The sequence below is a fragment of the Gracilinanus agilis genome, chromosome 1 (assembly GCF_016433145.1).
Source record: "Gracilinanus agilis isolate LMUSP501 chromosome 1, AgileGrace, whole genome shotgun sequence".
NCBI lineage: Eukaryota > Metazoa > Chordata > Mammalia > Didelphimorphia > Didelphidae > Gracilinanus > Gracilinanus agilis.
This window is the reverse complement of record NC_058130.1, coordinates 265016628-265034039: the sequence shown is the minus strand read 5'-3', so window position 1 is coordinate 265034039 and position 17412 is coordinate 265016628. Positions and strand designations below refer to the sequence as shown.

The following is a 17412-nucleotide window of genomic DNA, read 5'->3' as shown; positions in this document are numbered from 1 at the left end:
AGGGTTTGAATTGGATATATCTTGGATGGAATTATCTATTATTATTGGACCATTTAAGGAGTCTTTAAAATTGTCTAACTAGTTTTGAATGTCAGCTTGCATTTTAGCTTCCATTTTTTTATATGATTATGTTTTCGTGCCTTCATATTTAGGAATTGATTTAGAAAATTCCCCAGCAACAAAAAGAGAAGGGCACATTCTGAGAACTTAAATGTTCCCATTTGAATGAAAGCCAAAAAGGTTTCCTGTAAAGTAGCAGTCACGATGCTTTGTGTTGTATTTTATAAAGGACTTTGTTTTATAGTATTTTTCAATATTTTTATATGATGTTATATGATTTTACTGCTGCTCTCCAGTGTTAGAAAAAGCAAACACTGTGGTTCAGCAAGAGGCAAAACCAAGTGCTTAAGAATGGCCTTTACTGGTGAAGATGGGGGTGGGTGGGTAGAATCCAGGTGGGAGTATGGAGAATCTGGCTACAAAGGCAGGGTTGAGGAGTTCTTTTTTGTTTTGTTTTGTTTTTTAGGCAAGGATTTTGGGCTGTGTTTTTTAGGGGCAAGAATACCTCTTAGCTGGAGTAGAAAAAGGTTTTACCTAAAAGGAAGCAAACTGGGGTGGATGAAAAAAAGAAGAGTTAATTAGGAGGGAGGACCAGTTGTTCGATAAGGGAAAAAAGGGACCCTCTCCTGTGGGCTGGGGTTGGGGCAGGGAGTTTAAAGCTTACCAGTAGCAGCAACAGCAAAGAGCAACTGCAAGCAGCAGCAGGAACATCTTCTGTGTGGCAGAGACCCAGCTGCCCAGCTTTCCTGGTGGGCAGGTGTAGGCAGTGAGTCTGGGAAAGCTCTGAAAGGTTTCCCGGAGGGAGACGGGAGAGGGGAGACCATGGCAGGAGAAGATATTTGGTCCCTTTGTGGTTTGCCAAAAATTGTAATAATTACAATTTAAAATATGAGGCTGTTAGTAGCTTTTTAGTGGCTTTATTACAGCAAAGTAGAGATAGTAAAGAGAGGGAAAGGGATTCCTTCAGTTAAGTGAGCAGAGCACAGAGCCAGAGACCCACACCTGCCACACCTTAACCAAAGCAAAGCTCAAGCTCCAAAGAAAGAGTCTTGTGGCATGTGTTTCAGCCAAATTTATCTCCCAAACCCTTGTACATCAAATGAGGACTACTTAAAAGGATGGTCAGAATTTAGCTCAGGTGTAGCAAATTTTCCACCTCCACAGGGCAAATGGAAATGCAGTCTCAAAAATAACTGAATTATGTAAAATATTAGATAATGTGCAAACTGAGGACCTTGTTGCAATGATAATGCTTTCTGGTTTACATTCCAGGATAGAGAGGATCACTGATACTTTTAGTCACAGGGAGGCAGAGATCCAGGCTATAGTTCCAAGGCACAGAGGAGCACTAGGTACAGTGGGTACAGGGCAACAAGAAAATAGGGATTTTGGTTATATTTTCAGGGTCAAGAGGAATACTAGCAATTTTTGTGACTACAAGGGTACAGGGGCCCTTCCTAGGTAAAGACCACAGCATAGACCTGGAGAACAGTGACAACATCAAGACCCTGATCATACCACTTTGGAAACATCAAAAAACTTATAAAAAACCAGAATTATCTCTGAAAATGATAGCATGAAAAAAACCTGAAACTTGCAACAATACCTCCTCACCCCTTGGTGAGCAGAGCCCAACTTTAACATAAAGTTCAAAATAAAGAAATAGTCTGGACTTAATTATAAAAAACTACTATGATGACAGAGAAGACCAAGACAAGAAGGAGATAACATAAGAAAAGCTACAAACAAAGCTTCAGTAAACTGCAAATTTGTCAAAAGCATAGCAATAATTTCTGGAAGAGCTAAAGGAAGATTAGAGTGATGGGGAAAAATTGGGAAAAGAAATGAGTAATGCAAGAAAATTATGAAAAGGGAATTAACAACTCTGTAAAAGAGGCAGAAAAAATACGGAAGAAAATAAGGCATTAAAAACAGAATTGGCCATTTAGCAAAGAGGAACAAAACTTTACTGAAGAAAAGAACTTAAAAAGCATAGACTAATTGGAAAAGAGGGACACAGAATGTTACCAAAGAAAATAATTCATTAAAAATTAGAATTGGGCAAATGGAAGCTAATGACTACATGAGACATTGAGAAACAATAAAACAAAGTCAAAAGAATGAAAATATAGAAGAAAATGAGAAAAAGCTCATCAAAAAGACAGCTCATCTAGAAAATAGACTGATGAGAGCTAATTTAAGAATTATTAAACTACCTAAAAGCCGTGATATAAAAATGAGCCTAGATGTTGTATTTCAAGAAATTATCAAGGAAAACTTCCCTGATAACCTTAGTTCCAGAGAGTAAAATAGAAATTGAAAAAATCCACCAATTAATTTTTGAAGGAGATCCTCAAAGAAAGGCTCTCAGATATATGATAGCCAAATCTCAGAGCTCTCAAGTTGAGGAGAAAATATTGTGAACAGCCAGAAAGAAATCATTCAAGTATTGTGGAGCTACAGGAAGGTTCACACAATATTTAGCAACTTCCACATCTTAAAGGAGTGAAGGGCTTACAATATTACATTCTAGAAGGCAAAGGAGCTAGAATTACAACCAATAGTAATCTACCCAGCAAAACTTGATTATAATGCTTCAGGGAGAAGAAATCTTTCTTTAATAAATTTAATAAAATAGAGTACTTTTAAACATTATGGATGAAAAGACCAAAGCTAAATAGAATATTTGACATTCAAACACAACATTCAAGAAAAGCATAAAGAGGAACATGAAAGAGTAATCATAAGGGTCTAGCATTAAACTGTTTATATTTCCATATGGAAGTATGATACATGTAACTCCTAAGAACTTTATCATTATTAGGGCAGTTTAAAAGTGTTTACTTAGACAGAGGTTGCAGGTATGAGTCAGATATGTTGAGATGATCTCAAAAAAATGAATGAGAAAGAGAGAAAAGGGGGAAGGAAGAGGAATAGTAGGGAAAATTATTTCCCATAAAAGAGGTACAAGGGGGCAGCTGGGTAGCCCAGTGGATTGAGAGCCAGGCCTAGAGACGGGAGGTCCTAGGTTCAAATCCGGCCTCAGACACTTCCCAGCTGTGTGACCCTGGGCAAGTCACTTATCCCCCATTGCCTACCCTTACCAATCTTCCACCTATAAGTCAATACACAGCAGAAGTTAAGGGTTTAAAAAAAAACAGAAAAAAAAGAGGTGCAAGGAAGAGCTTTTACAGTGGAGGGGAAAATGTGGGGCTGAGAGTGGATAACACTTGAACCTCACTCATTGTAATCAATTCAAAGAGGTCAAAACATGCACACTCATTTGGGTATAGAAATCTGTCTTACCCAGTAAGGAAGCAGGAGAAGAAGAAAACAAGAGGAGGAGGCTGATGCAGAAAATGCTTTTGACAAAGTACACTATGCATTCCTATTTAAAACACACAGGAATAAATGGAGCTTTTCTTAAAAAAATAATATTTACCTAAAGCCATCAGCAAGCTTTATCTATAATTTGGATAAGCTAGAAGCCTTCCCAATAAAACCAGAGATGAAGCAAGGATATTCACTATCAACACTATTATTCAAGATCATTCTAGAAATGGTAACTTAAGCAATAAGACATGAAAAAGAAGTTGAAGGAATTAGAATAGGAACAGGAGAGGCAAAACTATCACTCTTTGCAGATGATATAATGGTATACTTAAAAAATCCTAGAGGATCCAATAAAAGACTTACTGAAAGTTAACTCTAACAAAGATGCAGCATATGAAATAATTCCACACAAATTATTATTATTTCTAAATATTACCAACAAAGTCTAGCAGGAAGAGACAAAAAGATAAATCCCACTTAAAGTATCTGCAGGCAATATTAGGTACTTGAGACTCTATCTGTCAAGACAAACCCAGAACCTTTATCAACTTGATTACAAAAAACTTTTCACACAAATAAAGACAAATCTAAACAGCTAGAGAAGTATTAATTGCTCATGGATAAGCTGAGCCAATATAATGAAAATGACAATTTTACCTAAATTAATTTACTTATTCAGTGCCATGTGAATTATAGTACCAAAGGATTATTTTTCATTGTTAGAGAAAATAATAATAAATTCATCTGAAAGAACAAAAAATAAAACTTTCCAGAAAATCAATGAAATAAATGTAAAGAATGGCAGCCTAACAATACTAGATTTCAAACTATATTGCAAACCAATGATAATGAAAACAATTTGGTACTAACCAAGAAATAGAGTGGTAAATAGAAATAGTGGTATATTAATTTGATTGAACTATTATTATTGTAAGAAATGATGGAGATAGTTTCCAAGAAAACTGGAAAAATACAAACTGATGCAGAATGAAAAGAACAGAATCTGAATAGTTTATACAATGACAACAATAAGATAAAGGTAAATAGTTTTGAAAGAATTTATTCTTTTGTTAGCATAATGACCAACTACTATTAGAGAGCTAATGATGAAACATGCTACCTCTCTCCTGAGAGAGAGGTAAGGTACTTAGAGTGCAGAACAATACAATTTTTAAAAAACACGATCAATATGTAATTATGTTTTGATCCACTATATATGTTTTTAATGGTTTTGTTTTTCTTTAGTTCTCAGTTGAGGAGATGAGGTTCAGGGTAGTTGGTAGAGAAGGCAGATTTTTGTTAATAAAAAACCATAATTTAAAAAATAAAATTATAGGAATAAGGGAGAAAATATCTTTCAGATCTCTGGATAAGCAAAGAGTTCATGAACCAAAAAGGGATAGAGAAGATAATAGAAAATAAAATGGACAATTTTAATTACATAAAATTTAAATGTTTTGCACACAGGGCAATGCCATTAAAATTATTAAGGAAACAGTAAACTTGTGGGGGGGGGGAGGAAACTTTGTAGCATGTTTCTTTTATAAAGATTTTGTTTCCAAGGGACTAAATCAAATTGATAAGAACTATTACAGAATTGATAAATGATACAAACAAGTAGATCCAAAGAAAGAAATCCTAGCCAACTATAGCCATATGATAAAATGCTTCAAATCATTAATTACTAGAAAAAAAAGCAACTCTGAGGGGGGAGCTAGATGATTCAGTGGATTGAGAGCCAGGCCTAGAAATGAAAGGTTCTAGTATGAAATCTCTCTTCAGATACTTCCTAACTGTATGACCCTGGACAAGTCACTTAACTTATTGCCTAGCCCTTACTGCTCTTCTGCTTTGGAACCAATATACTGTATTGTTTCTAAGATGGAAGGTAAAGGTTTAAAGAAGAAAAAGAAAGGAACTATGAGGTTCACACTTCTTTCCTATTAGATTATCAACGTTAATAAATAAGGAAAACTACAATTATATGGATCTGTAGGAATGGGGAAATATTGATATGCTTTTGTTGGGATTGTGAATTTGTTCAGCCAGTTTGAAAATCAATTTGGAACTATACCCAAAATGTTACAAAACTGTATGTAGCCTTTTTATCCAGCAGTACCATGCTATTTGGCCTATACCCTAAAAAGATAAAAAGAAAAGATCCTATGTACACAAAAGTTTATGGAAAATTTTGGTACTGGTTAAAAAACTCAGCAGGTACCTATCAATGATTGAGAAAATGAGAATGATTGAGAATGATTGAGAAAATCATGGTATATGAAAATAGTAGAATACTATTGTGCTGTATGAAGGAAAGAAAGATGGTTTCAGAGAAACCTGGATTCATATGAACTGATGCAGAGTGAAATAAGCATAAATAGGAGAAATATTTGTATTATTAACATTGGCATTGTTAAAAAATAATCCCATAATTTTGAAAGATCTGAGAACTCTTAATCAGCTTAATGATCAATTCCCTAGAACCAGTGATGAAAAATGCAAGCCACCTTCTGATAGAGGTCATGCACTAATAGAATGAGAATTTGTTTTTCTTGTCCATGCATATTTGTTACAGTGTTTTCTTTTTCCCCCCCATTTGGAAGAAGAAAAAACCAAATGGTTGATAAATATTTAATTTTAATTTAAAAAGAAAAGAAACAGAGGGGAAATCAAATTATTTAATAAAAAATGAAGGATGAGTTCAAAGCAAGCAGCAAGGCAATAAAAATAATCATCCAAAACCATTACATATATTTCTCTATCAGCCAAACTAAGAATACAAAGGAAGGGAACAAATGACTATTAAAATATAAAATGCCCCAATTAAAAAGAAACAAATATGAATCGTTGATGGTTCATCCAATCAAAAGAAAAAAAAATTGTGAGAATTTAAAAAGTGAATTGACAAAAAACCCTAGGCCTAATGGATTTACAAATGATTTCTTTTTAAATATTTAAAGAACAAAAATGAATATCCATACTGAAATAGAAAAGATATTGAGACTCCTTTTATGAATATATTCCTGATAGCCATACTAGGAAGAGAGAAAGCATCAAAAGAGAGCTGGAGTTCAGTGTAACTAATGAACATTGATGCTAAAAAAAATAAATATTAGCAAAGGTATATAAGATTGATAAATAACACATATAGATATGTAACAATATATAGAAATTATTCATTATGATTAAGTTGAATTTATACTAGGAATGCAGTGATCACTTGAAACTATGAAACTATTAGCATAATCATTACATTTAAAATCCATAAAATTACATGAGCCAAATGCAGAAAAAGCCTTTGACAAAATGAAACAATCATTTGTTAAAAACATTTTTTAAAAGTCTCAGAATCAAATTTAAAACTTTTGTTAACATAATCCAACATCTAAAACTAAGAACTAACTTATATCCTAATAAGATCAGTGTGTAGCAAGGATAGATGCCCATTGTCTACACTATTATTAGACATCCTTAAAAGGCTAGCTATGGTAGCCAAAGAAGAAAACAAAAATTTAGGTAGTAAGCATAGACAAAGAGGAGGCCAAATTATCCCTACTTGTGCTTAGTATAGTGTTTTACTTAGAGAACCCTGGCAAAATGACCAAAAAGTGAGGTCATAGATTCAGGAAAGTAGCAGAATATTAAATAAACCTGCAGAAATCATAAGTACTTCTGTTATGACCCCAAAAAGCAAATGGACCAAAAATGGCTTTTTCCTAATTATAATCTTCTGTTGAATGTACAGCCTGGCATATAGACCTCATTTGTCACTACTTACATTTTGAACAGACACTGCAATCAGGCAGTTCTACACTCAGATTTTAACACAAGTAAGAAAGCAGGTCTTTAGGAAATTACACGGTTCTTTTAAGGACTTGGAGCTTTCTGCTGAATCAAAAGTCTTCACTTTTATCACCAGTATTCTTGTGATTTCTGGATATGAGCTGTGGAATATGCTATAGTCTTTGAAAAATTAAATATTCTAGTTATCTTGTGGGTAATGGAGATGTTCATGGTGAATGTGAGGAGGCTGTACTACATCAGAAATGAGCTGTGTAGAAGAAGTGTTATAAAATGTTATCAGGTTATTTTCTATGACCAGAAAATTAAAATGGCTTTGTCATAAAGCAACACCAATGAACGACTCATATGTTCCATTCATATGCTTATGACATGATAAATTCTAGAGGAGAAAAAGAGGAACTTTTTCATAAGAAGAGGAGCAGAGGGAAGTTGGAGAGAAATATTTTGTTTTATTGGTTGTATCCCTGGGAAACTTATAAAAGAAAACCCTAACTCACTAAGCTAGAGAAACCATCCACCCCTCACCTAAAGTACCAAGTTCAAAAATATATTAATAAGGTACGACTATCTTAATACCACTGATCCTGGAACCATACTCAAATACATTCCCAATTATTGCCCTGGGGAAGCTCTTTCTGAAACAATAAAAAACACTGAAAAAAATTTTAAAACAATATGAAAAAAATTTTTTTGAAAATAACTGATATTGAAGAAAGATAAAACTTCAAACTTTTCTTCAGGAGCTAAAAGAGCATAAAAAGAAATGGTAAAAATGCTTCTTTTTCTTTTTCCTTAAAAAAATCAATTAAGGGAAAAATGTTTTTAGTCTCGGTGTTTTTCTCTCTTCAGAACTCTCTACTAAAGTAGAATAACAGGTTGTTCCATGTTAGCTGACACCTCACTAGGACTAGTCAACTTCCTTCCCACCCCTATTCCATGAATATATAAATATTTCATGAGTATCTGATGTAATTGTTGTTCTGAAAAGTTCTTCCTAATTTAAAATGGTGCTTAATGCTGTAGAGCCATGTTGATGGCAGCAAGCCATGGGCCTGCCCCCAAGCTCTTTTTTCATCTCTCTTTCCATCCCCCCTTTCCTCTGTCCCCCTCCTTTTTATTTTCCCACCACACACAGAGCTAGTATGAACTCCCTAAAGTGTTTCATGTGTGAATGAGCCTCCTTTTGGGGTATGTGAGATGAGCCATCATGAGGAGAAGTTTTCCTTAATGTGTTGGAAAGAATTATTTGGTCTGGAAATAATGAAGTTATAAGCATTAAAGAACTGCAGACTGGTGCCCACACACCCTACTACATTCCATTAGTATTTTAGTAATGTGGCTGAATACAGGGCTGTGCATGTAGAAGTAAACACAGCTGCATATATGTATTTCATGATTAAACATTCAGATAACTGTTTAAAAATACACATAGATTATGGGGAGGAGGGAACAATGAGAGGAAAGGAAAAAAAGGCCTCTTTCAGTGGTGGTTTAAAGGGATTCTCAGGCTTTTCTTCATTTGTATGCAAGAGTCAAGATTTAGATGGTGGAATTTTAGGGCCTATAAGGTCCCAATTATCTTGCTCTTCTGCCAACTTATATCTAAAGTTCTGTCATTAGAGCTTCATCCATTTTATTTAAGCCCCAAATCCTACTAAAATGGAAATACCCCACAAGGAAAAGGTAAGACTTTAACCTATCAATCATTTACATCTTAGTTTGAATTGGTGGTTTTCAGATAGAAGTTCAGACTACAAGGATACTGTTTTTTCTCATCTTCCTTTGACCTCATGTTCTATAGTAGTGTATGCAGAATTTCAAGAGTCATTCCAGTCTGATGGAAAAATGGCCCTTTTCCTAACTGAGGTTAAGCCCTTGAAATGTAGCTTTGAACCCTTCCTTTCCAGTCTTTTCCTAGCAGATGACCCCCCACAATAATCCCCTCTCTCTGGCTAACTTTCTTTCTTTCTTTCTTTTTTAATAATTTTCATTTTTTAGAAAAGTTATCATGGTTACATGATTCATGTTCTTACTTTCCCCTTCATTCCCCGACCTCCTCCCCTTCCCCCCATAGCCGATGCGCATTTCCCCTGGTTTTAACATGTGTCATCGATCAATATTTATTTCCAAATTATTGATAGTTGCATTGGCGTGGTAGTTTTGGGTCTACATCCCCAATCATGTCCACCTCAACCCATGTGTTCAAGCAGTTGCTTTTCTTCTGTGTTTCTTCTCCTGTAGTTCTTCCTCTGAATGTGGGTAGAGTTCTTTTCCATAAGTCCCTCAGAATTGTTATGTATCATTGCATTGCTGCTGGTACAGAAGTCCATTACATTCAATTTTATCACAGTGTATTGGTCTCTGTGTACAATGTTCTTTTGGCTCTGCTTCTTTCACTCTGCATTAATTCCTGGAGATCTTTCCAGTTCACATGGAATTCCTCCAGTTTATTATTCCTTTTAGCGCAATAATATTCCATCACCTCTCTGGCTAACTTTCAATCCCTCCTGATCATGTTCATTCTCAGTTGACTACAAACATCCTTGTCTTCCCCCATCCTTAAAAGACCTTCACTATACCCAATTATCCCAGTAATATAACATCCTATATTTCTCCTTTTTTCTCTGCCAAATTCCTTCAAAAAACTGTCTATACTCTTCATTGCCTTTCTTATTCTTTTAAATCCTCTTCAATCTGACCTTTAATCTCATCACTCAACTCTTTCCAAAGGCCACCAGTAATCTCTTAATTGCCAAAGCTGACAGTTTTCTCAGTTCATATCTTTCTTGAATTCTCTTGACACTTGGCTACACTAACCTCTTGAATATGCTCTCTTTTGGATGTTATGAATTCTTGGTTCTCCTTCTGTCTTTCTAGCTGTTCCTTTTGAGTTTTCTTTGCTGAATTATCATCCATGCCATTCTTACTAAGTGTTGGGATACCTCAGGACTTTATCCTGATCCCTCATCTTATCCCTTTATACTTTTTTACTTGGCGACCTTAATTATCATCTCTATCTGATAACTCCCAAACCTGTCTCTCTCTTGAACTTCAATCCCACCCCACCCCCCCGTCACAACCAGCCTTCTAATTAATATTGAATAAATACTTCAAACTCTGCTTGTCTAACACTAAAACTATCCTTTTGGATTTTCCTATTTCTCTAAAGGGTAAGATCCTTATTGACAGTCTTGACTCTTCACTCGTCTCTATCCCACATATCTACTCTGTTGCCAGATCTTGCCCCTTTAACTTCTTCATTTCCTGCACCCACCACCTTGTCTCTACCATTTACGTATTTGCCACCCTTGTTCAGGCCATCATCAGTTCTCACCTGTTCTATTGCTATGGTTTCCTAATCCATCTCCCTGCCTCAGATCTCCCTCCTCTCTAATCTACTGGTCACCCGGTTGTACTAAAATGAAAATCTGACCACGTCATTCCCCTACTCAGTAAATGCTAATGGATTTTTGTTAACTATAGGATCAAATATAAAGTCCTCTGTTTGGATTTAAGGACCTTTATATAATCTGTCTATAACCTACCTTTCCATCCTTATTGCACAATCCCTTTCAATATCATATGGTCCGGACAAACTAGCATTCTTATTTTTCCTCATATATAGCATGCCATATTCTATCTATCTGCCTTTGACTGGCTGGCCCCATAACTAAAGTGACCTTCCTCCTCCTCTCTGACTTCAGTACTTAGCTCAAGTGCCATCAACTGCATGAAACTTTTCCTGATTCTCCAGCCATTAAAGTCAAATCAAGAAGCATTTATTAAATACATACTACATACTAGACACTGTGCTAAGTGCTAGGAATGCAGATATAAGTAAAAAGAAAGATAGACTGCTAGGGAAGAGGTACTAATGTAAAGATAAAATAGCCTTTTATCTCAAGGAACTTTTGTTCCATTGTAGCAAATAATAAGTACCTTGAGGATTGAAAGGTAAGACCACAAATTTTCTTCAATGTCAAAAATTTAAGTTAGAGTTAATAAAAAATTAAGAGTTAAAACTGGGACAAACTGATGTCTGGAATGGGGTTTCAGAAAACACATAATTAGAATATTATGTAAAGTTTCATTTTGATGGACAGAGGTTCTAGCTTTCTCAGGTCCAGAGTAGATGGTTATCCAGCTGTAGCTTTCAGTGATACAGTGCCCTATTTACTACACCAAAGGGATTAAGAATATGGTCTCTCATAAGGAAAGAACTAGATCAGAAGATAAACAGGGCATTGGGTTGCACATTTCTCTAAGGAAATTTCAAAGGAAACAGGAACAAGACCACATAAAGCAAGAAAAACTATAGGCACAAAATTTACTTCTTGCAAAAGTCCTATTCCTGCAAAAGAAAAAGGAATCCAAAAAGCATCCCGAAGGAGCATAAAAAACAGGCTCAAACATTGCTTATGAAGATTATACTACAAAGAAAAGTTAACTGGTAGTCATACCTAGTCTCTGTGCTCAAGATAAAGCCTCTGACTAGAGAAGATCTGCATCAGATCATAAAAATTGGTATATCTGGGCACATTTTGAAGGGCCACAAGGGAGTTGCTTTTAGATTGTATGTTGCTGGGTGGTGGTCAGTCAGAACAAACTGAGAAAAAGAGTAATTCTCCTGCAATGATATTCCAAAAAAGAAAACTCATTTTTGTGAAGAGAATTATTTCTGGGATCAATTGCATAACTTTGGGAAAATCTGATTCTCAGTTTTCTCTTTTATAAAATGAAGACAATAATACTCTTGTACTTCCTTGTCTCATAGGTTCTTGTGAGGATCAAATGAATGTGTTTGGATTTGTAAACCATGAAGTATTAAATAAGTGCCAAGAATTATTTTTATGGGCAAATAATATTAAAGAATAATCACAGTGAATGAAAAGAGAATTAAGTAATATTGCCTTCATCCAGAAGAATACATTATTACTCACTAGAGATGAAAAAATCTATTAAATTCACATTATGTTTTCTTGTAGCTTCTGGTAACCAAGTAGTAGAAACATTTCCACATAATTTTCACTAAGTTTTTTACTCTCTCTTACCAAGAGAATGTATTCCATGATCTTATATGACATTTTCATTTCCATCAACCATGACTAATCTTTCAAGAGAAGAATGATTATTCCTCTTTTTAACCCTAGATACATGCAAAATTCCTTATGTGTCCTGGTTCTTATTAAAATTGAAACAGAATGACTCTAGCGTCTTACTATTGATTTTCTAGGCTTGCGTTGATTTTTAACATTGCAGATTTCCAGTTCCACATGCCAATTACTAATAGGCTATAATCCTATGTATATTCCTATCTTAGTTCTTGGCCCTAATACAAGGAATGCACGCAAGTGTTCCATTTAGGATAGTAGTTTCTGTGATGGAGGTGTCCTTCTGTAGGCACAGGCCTTGAGACCACCAGCTTATTTTTCCAAACATTTAATACCTTGGTGTTCTCCAAACACATTTTTTTCCAGAATACTTTCCAGAAGGTTTTAAAGCATATTTTTAAGCTCTCTGTCTCTCTTTTTTTAATTAAAGCACAAGAGTTGAAGGGGACAAAGTAATGTAAATTGGAAGTTGGCAGACAACTATTTGAAGCTTTATTCAAAATGCTTTTTCTCCCTTCAGACAAACATACATGTATCACTCCTCCTTTAAAAAACATCTATCCAATCATTTACATATTTAAGCAATTGATACAGTAAACGGTTACCATGTGGCTTTTCAAGCATGCCATTGACATTTTCAGTCTTGTATGCCTTGAAATTTACCGTACACAAAACTTTATAATAATCCATCCTGCTTACCCTCCTATACCATGTTCCCCCTCCCCTGTAAAGCGCAATTTAACCTTCACTAATAGAGCAGTAAAGAATAGGATGCCTCATTTTGAATATTCTACCTTTTCTTTCTCTCTCTTCCTCAGGCCATGTGTTTATACTATGGGATCCCCAATAAACAACAGGGCCCTTTTTCCATGCCAGGAGCCACCAGTTGCCATGTCAACATGGCAGGCTACAGTCCGAGCAGCTGCATCTTTTGTTGTTTTAATGAGTGGGGAAAATTCTGCCAAGCCAACACAGCTTCAGGAAGGTACAGTACATGTGTTCTTTGCTTATTTATATATTGCATTAATACTGGACCCAAAAACCCAATAAAGAGTGTATTTCTAAACTTTAAATAGCCTTTTTATTAGTTAAATTAAAAATCCATTATTACATAAGCTATCTAAAAATGAGATGGTGGAGCCCTGGGTTAGTAGTTCATATTTTATATGTCAGTAGTTGTTTATATTTCAGATTCAGGGAAATAGTTTGGTGGTCTTGGTTTGATGTGACAGCCTCAAGTGGCCAGCAACCACATTATAGGAACACCATTATAATAGGTTTATTTTTCTGAGAGATGCTATTTTTGCTGAATTGGCTCTTTCCCATGAGTCTACAAGTACACAAATAAATGAATGAGAAAGCATTTATTAAGGGCATACTATGTACTGGGTACTATTTTTAGTGCTGAGAAATAAATACAACAGTCCTTACCCTTGGGAACCTGTAACTAATAAGGGGTCAAAATACACATATGGGAGTGGTGGCCCATGGAAGGGAATGTCTGGAGACATTCCCATTCCCTTTGTATCTGGGGGCACATTGATTATGAATTCACAGAATCATAGAACTAAAACTGGAAGAAACCTCAGAGGCCATCTGGTCTAATTTTTCTGAACTTATAGATTCTGTACAGAAACTGAGGTGCTGGAAGATTAAGTGATTTGCCTACGGTTACATAGGTAGTAAATATTGAATTCACATCCTCTGATGTTAGAGCCAGTGTTTTTTCTTTTAAATTTTGTTTTTTATTGTAAATATAGCAACAATTTACAAATAAACTTTTGAATATACAAGGACAAAAAATTGCAGAAAAGGAATTGGGCAATGATTGAACATATTTTGGTACGTTAATGAAATTGAACACTATTGGGCTATAAGAAATAATGAAAGATGGTTTTAGGAACATCTGGGAAGACACATGAACTGCTGCAGAAGAGAAGTGAAAAGAATGAGAACAGTTTATAAAATAACGTGATAAAGAAAAATAGCTTCAAAAGACTTAAAAACTTAAACTCTTTTGATTAGTGCCATGACCAACCATCCTTTTTGAGCACAAGTGTTGAAGTATGCTACCTATGAAGCAATAAGGGCATTTGTTTTTTATGATTAGGCATTATTTTATTTGTTTTGTTTTATATTTCTCACATTGTCAAGTTTTGCTAGCAGTGAAAAGACAGAGCTGAACTAGTGATAGAGTACCCAAAAGGAGAAAAAGAAAGAAAGGAAAATAAAGAGAGGGCTACTGAAGAATTTTTTTTTTAATACACAGAAAAAAAAGAAGAAGTCTGAAAGGAATCCCAGACAAACAAGAGAGCTTCTAAGTTTACTTTTTGAATTTATTGTAACTGTATAATTTATTTCAGTTGAATCTAATTATATAATAAAATGTAATTGGATCATATATAAAAAGAAATTAAACTATACATAAGAGGAAATTGCAGTTTCATGTATAGTCTTCTCTTTCTGATCCATAATGTATATCAAAATGCCCATTTTATTTGGAGTTATTTTGGAAAAAAAATAAGAGCAATTAAAACAAAATTTTAACACCAATAGAAAGGGAAACCTAACATTTCTAAATACAGAATAGAACAGAAAAAGTGAGTTATAGATAAAACTAGTAATATCTATTGTTTTCTGTCAGCTTCTAAGAAAATAAGCATGCAATATATTTGGCATGTTACTTTTGATGTTCTCTTCCTTGTTTTGTTTTCTTTTGAAGTTTCCTTTTCTTTATCTTCTGTGCATTTAAGAAAATGCTTAAATCACCTTTTCTTTCTCAATACACTGCTCCTGCTAACTCTACCCATCTGCCTCCATCCCCATTGTACAAAACATACCACATATTTCTTATAATGAACCAATATAATCCATCAAAACAAATTTACACATTTGCCATGTCCAAAAATTTATGTCTCACTGTATACTTTGAGTAAATTTCACTCCTCTGTCAGGAAGTTGGGTAGCTTGCTTTTATCACTGATCCTTTAAAGTCTCACTCATTATATTGATTTGAGTGGTTAAGCCTTTTAAAGTTGTTTTCTTTTTTTACAATGTTTTCTTTCCTGGTTCCATTCACTGAAATCTCTATCAGTTCATACAGATCTTTTAAGGATATTCAGAAACAGTATCTTTTGTAATTTCTTAAGTACAATAATATTCCATTATGTGAATATACCATAATTTGTTTATCCATTCCCTAATTAATGGGACCTGTCAAGAAACTTTCTCTTAATTAAAGTGCCTAAGAAAAGAAATATGTAATACGAAGGACTGGGTGAAACTAACAGACATCTCATGAACTTCACTTTTTTTAACTGGACCAAAGAAAGTTGAGTACACACAGATGGATGTGTGTGTACATGCACTTGCAGGCATGCACACACACACACACACACACAAATTTAATGTAGAAAATTTTTTGGGGGGGTCATGTTCAACAATTTGTGACCCCATTTAGGGTTTTCTTGGCAGAGATACTGGAATACCCTGCCATTTCTTTCTCCAGCTCATTTTACAGATGAGGCAAATAGGCTTAAGTAACTAGGCCATGGTCATGGTCACACAGGTAGTGTCAGAGACCAGATTTGAACTGAGGAGGATGAATTTTCTAGACTTTAGGCCCAGCACTTTATCCTGAATATAGAAATGCTTAAATTCAATTGGCAAATAAGTGGAGGACTAGGAGGAGAGAAGAGAAGCTATTGAGAGAGTGGATAGTTGATGATATAAGAGATTCAAGAAAAGCCAGTTTCTTGGGGTCTTTATGAATAGAAAACAAATAGAAACAAAATATAAAAGCCAATGATCATAGTCTAGTCAAAATGAAGAGAAGGCTATTTGACTGGGAGCAGATGACTTCAATTATGCAGTTAAGTTTTAACAGCTTAACCTGCAATAAGACTCTGGGGATACTCTATATATTACTTGTGTTGATCACATTCCTCTTCTTTCATTGCCTTTTATTAATTTGTAAATAAGGGATAAAGGACTGGCCAAAGGAGAAAATACAGTCATCTCTGAATAGTGAATGGAATTAATCTATCTATAAAACAGAAAATTGTAACAAAGTAGATGAGAACACAGAATCCAATAATATGCTTTTTGAAAGGTAAAGATTTATTCAAGGGTCAGCTAGGTGACTCAGTGGAGAGAGAGCCAAGGCTAGACACAGAAAGGTCCTGGGTTCATATCTGGCTAAAGACCCTTTCTACTCGTGTGACTCTCCACAAGTCACTTAACCAGAATTGCCTCACCCTTACCACTCTTCTGCCTTGGAACCAATACTTGAATTGTTTCTGATATGAAAAGGAGGATTAAAAAAAATTTACACAAAGTTAAAATGAGAGATAGAATCACAATTTGTCTTGCTGCAGTTGAACTTAAAAAAGCCAGGGTAGAAATTATGATTTCAGATAAGGTCACAGTAAAAATAGACATAGTTAAAGTAGAAAAGCATAGAAACTACATGGTATAACATTGTACTCTCAAAATAGCAGATCAAAGTAAAAATAATAAATCAAAGACAATTACCATGTACAGTTAGGGATTATAGACAATAAAGCAGTGGGCTTGGAATTAAAAGACCTGAGTTCAAATCCTATGCCAGGCACTTACTGTGTAACCCTGACGCATCACTGAATCTTGTCGTATGCATACTCTGGGAGTTGTGAGTCTCACCTTGATTGACAGGCGAAGACAGTTGGAGACATCGGAATGTTCCCAGATGCTGTGAGGACAAGAGGAAAGGCAGTTGGCCAGAGGGTACAAATACCCTGACAGTCTTCTGAGAGGGGCTTTTGGTTTTTGAAGCCTTGGCCTGAAATCCTTGACCTTGGACATTGATCTGATCTTGGAAGATTGACCTGTGGATCTGACTGTGGATCCTCTGGTTCTCTCTGTATCCCCTAGATATTTAGACCTCTGAACCAGCACTAGATATTTAGGTATCCTGGGCCTGGGGGAGGTTGGGGGAACAGGGAAGAGGGAAGGAGAAGAAGCAGAGGGAGGTAAGGGAGGTATTTCCTGATGGCTGTAGGACTGACATAACAACCGGCAATAAGAAGCTGAGAGGGATCATCAGTATCTGTATCAACCAAGCAGA

At 35.2% G+C, this 17412-nt stretch overlaps 1 protein-coding gene across 1 annotated transcript in view; it reads left to right on the top strand.

Moving 5' to 3' along the window:
* Positions 1 to 17412, top strand: part of LOC123235266 (aminopeptidase O (putative)) — a 594443-nt gene that overhangs the window by 31211 nt on the left and 545820 nt on the right. Inside the window, exon 2 of the mRNA XM_044661380.1 lies at positions 13127 to 13293. Coding sequence (XP_044517315.1) covers positions 13127 to 13293 — 167 coding nt within the window. The remainder of the gene's footprint in view (positions 1 to 13126; positions 13294 to 17412) is intronic.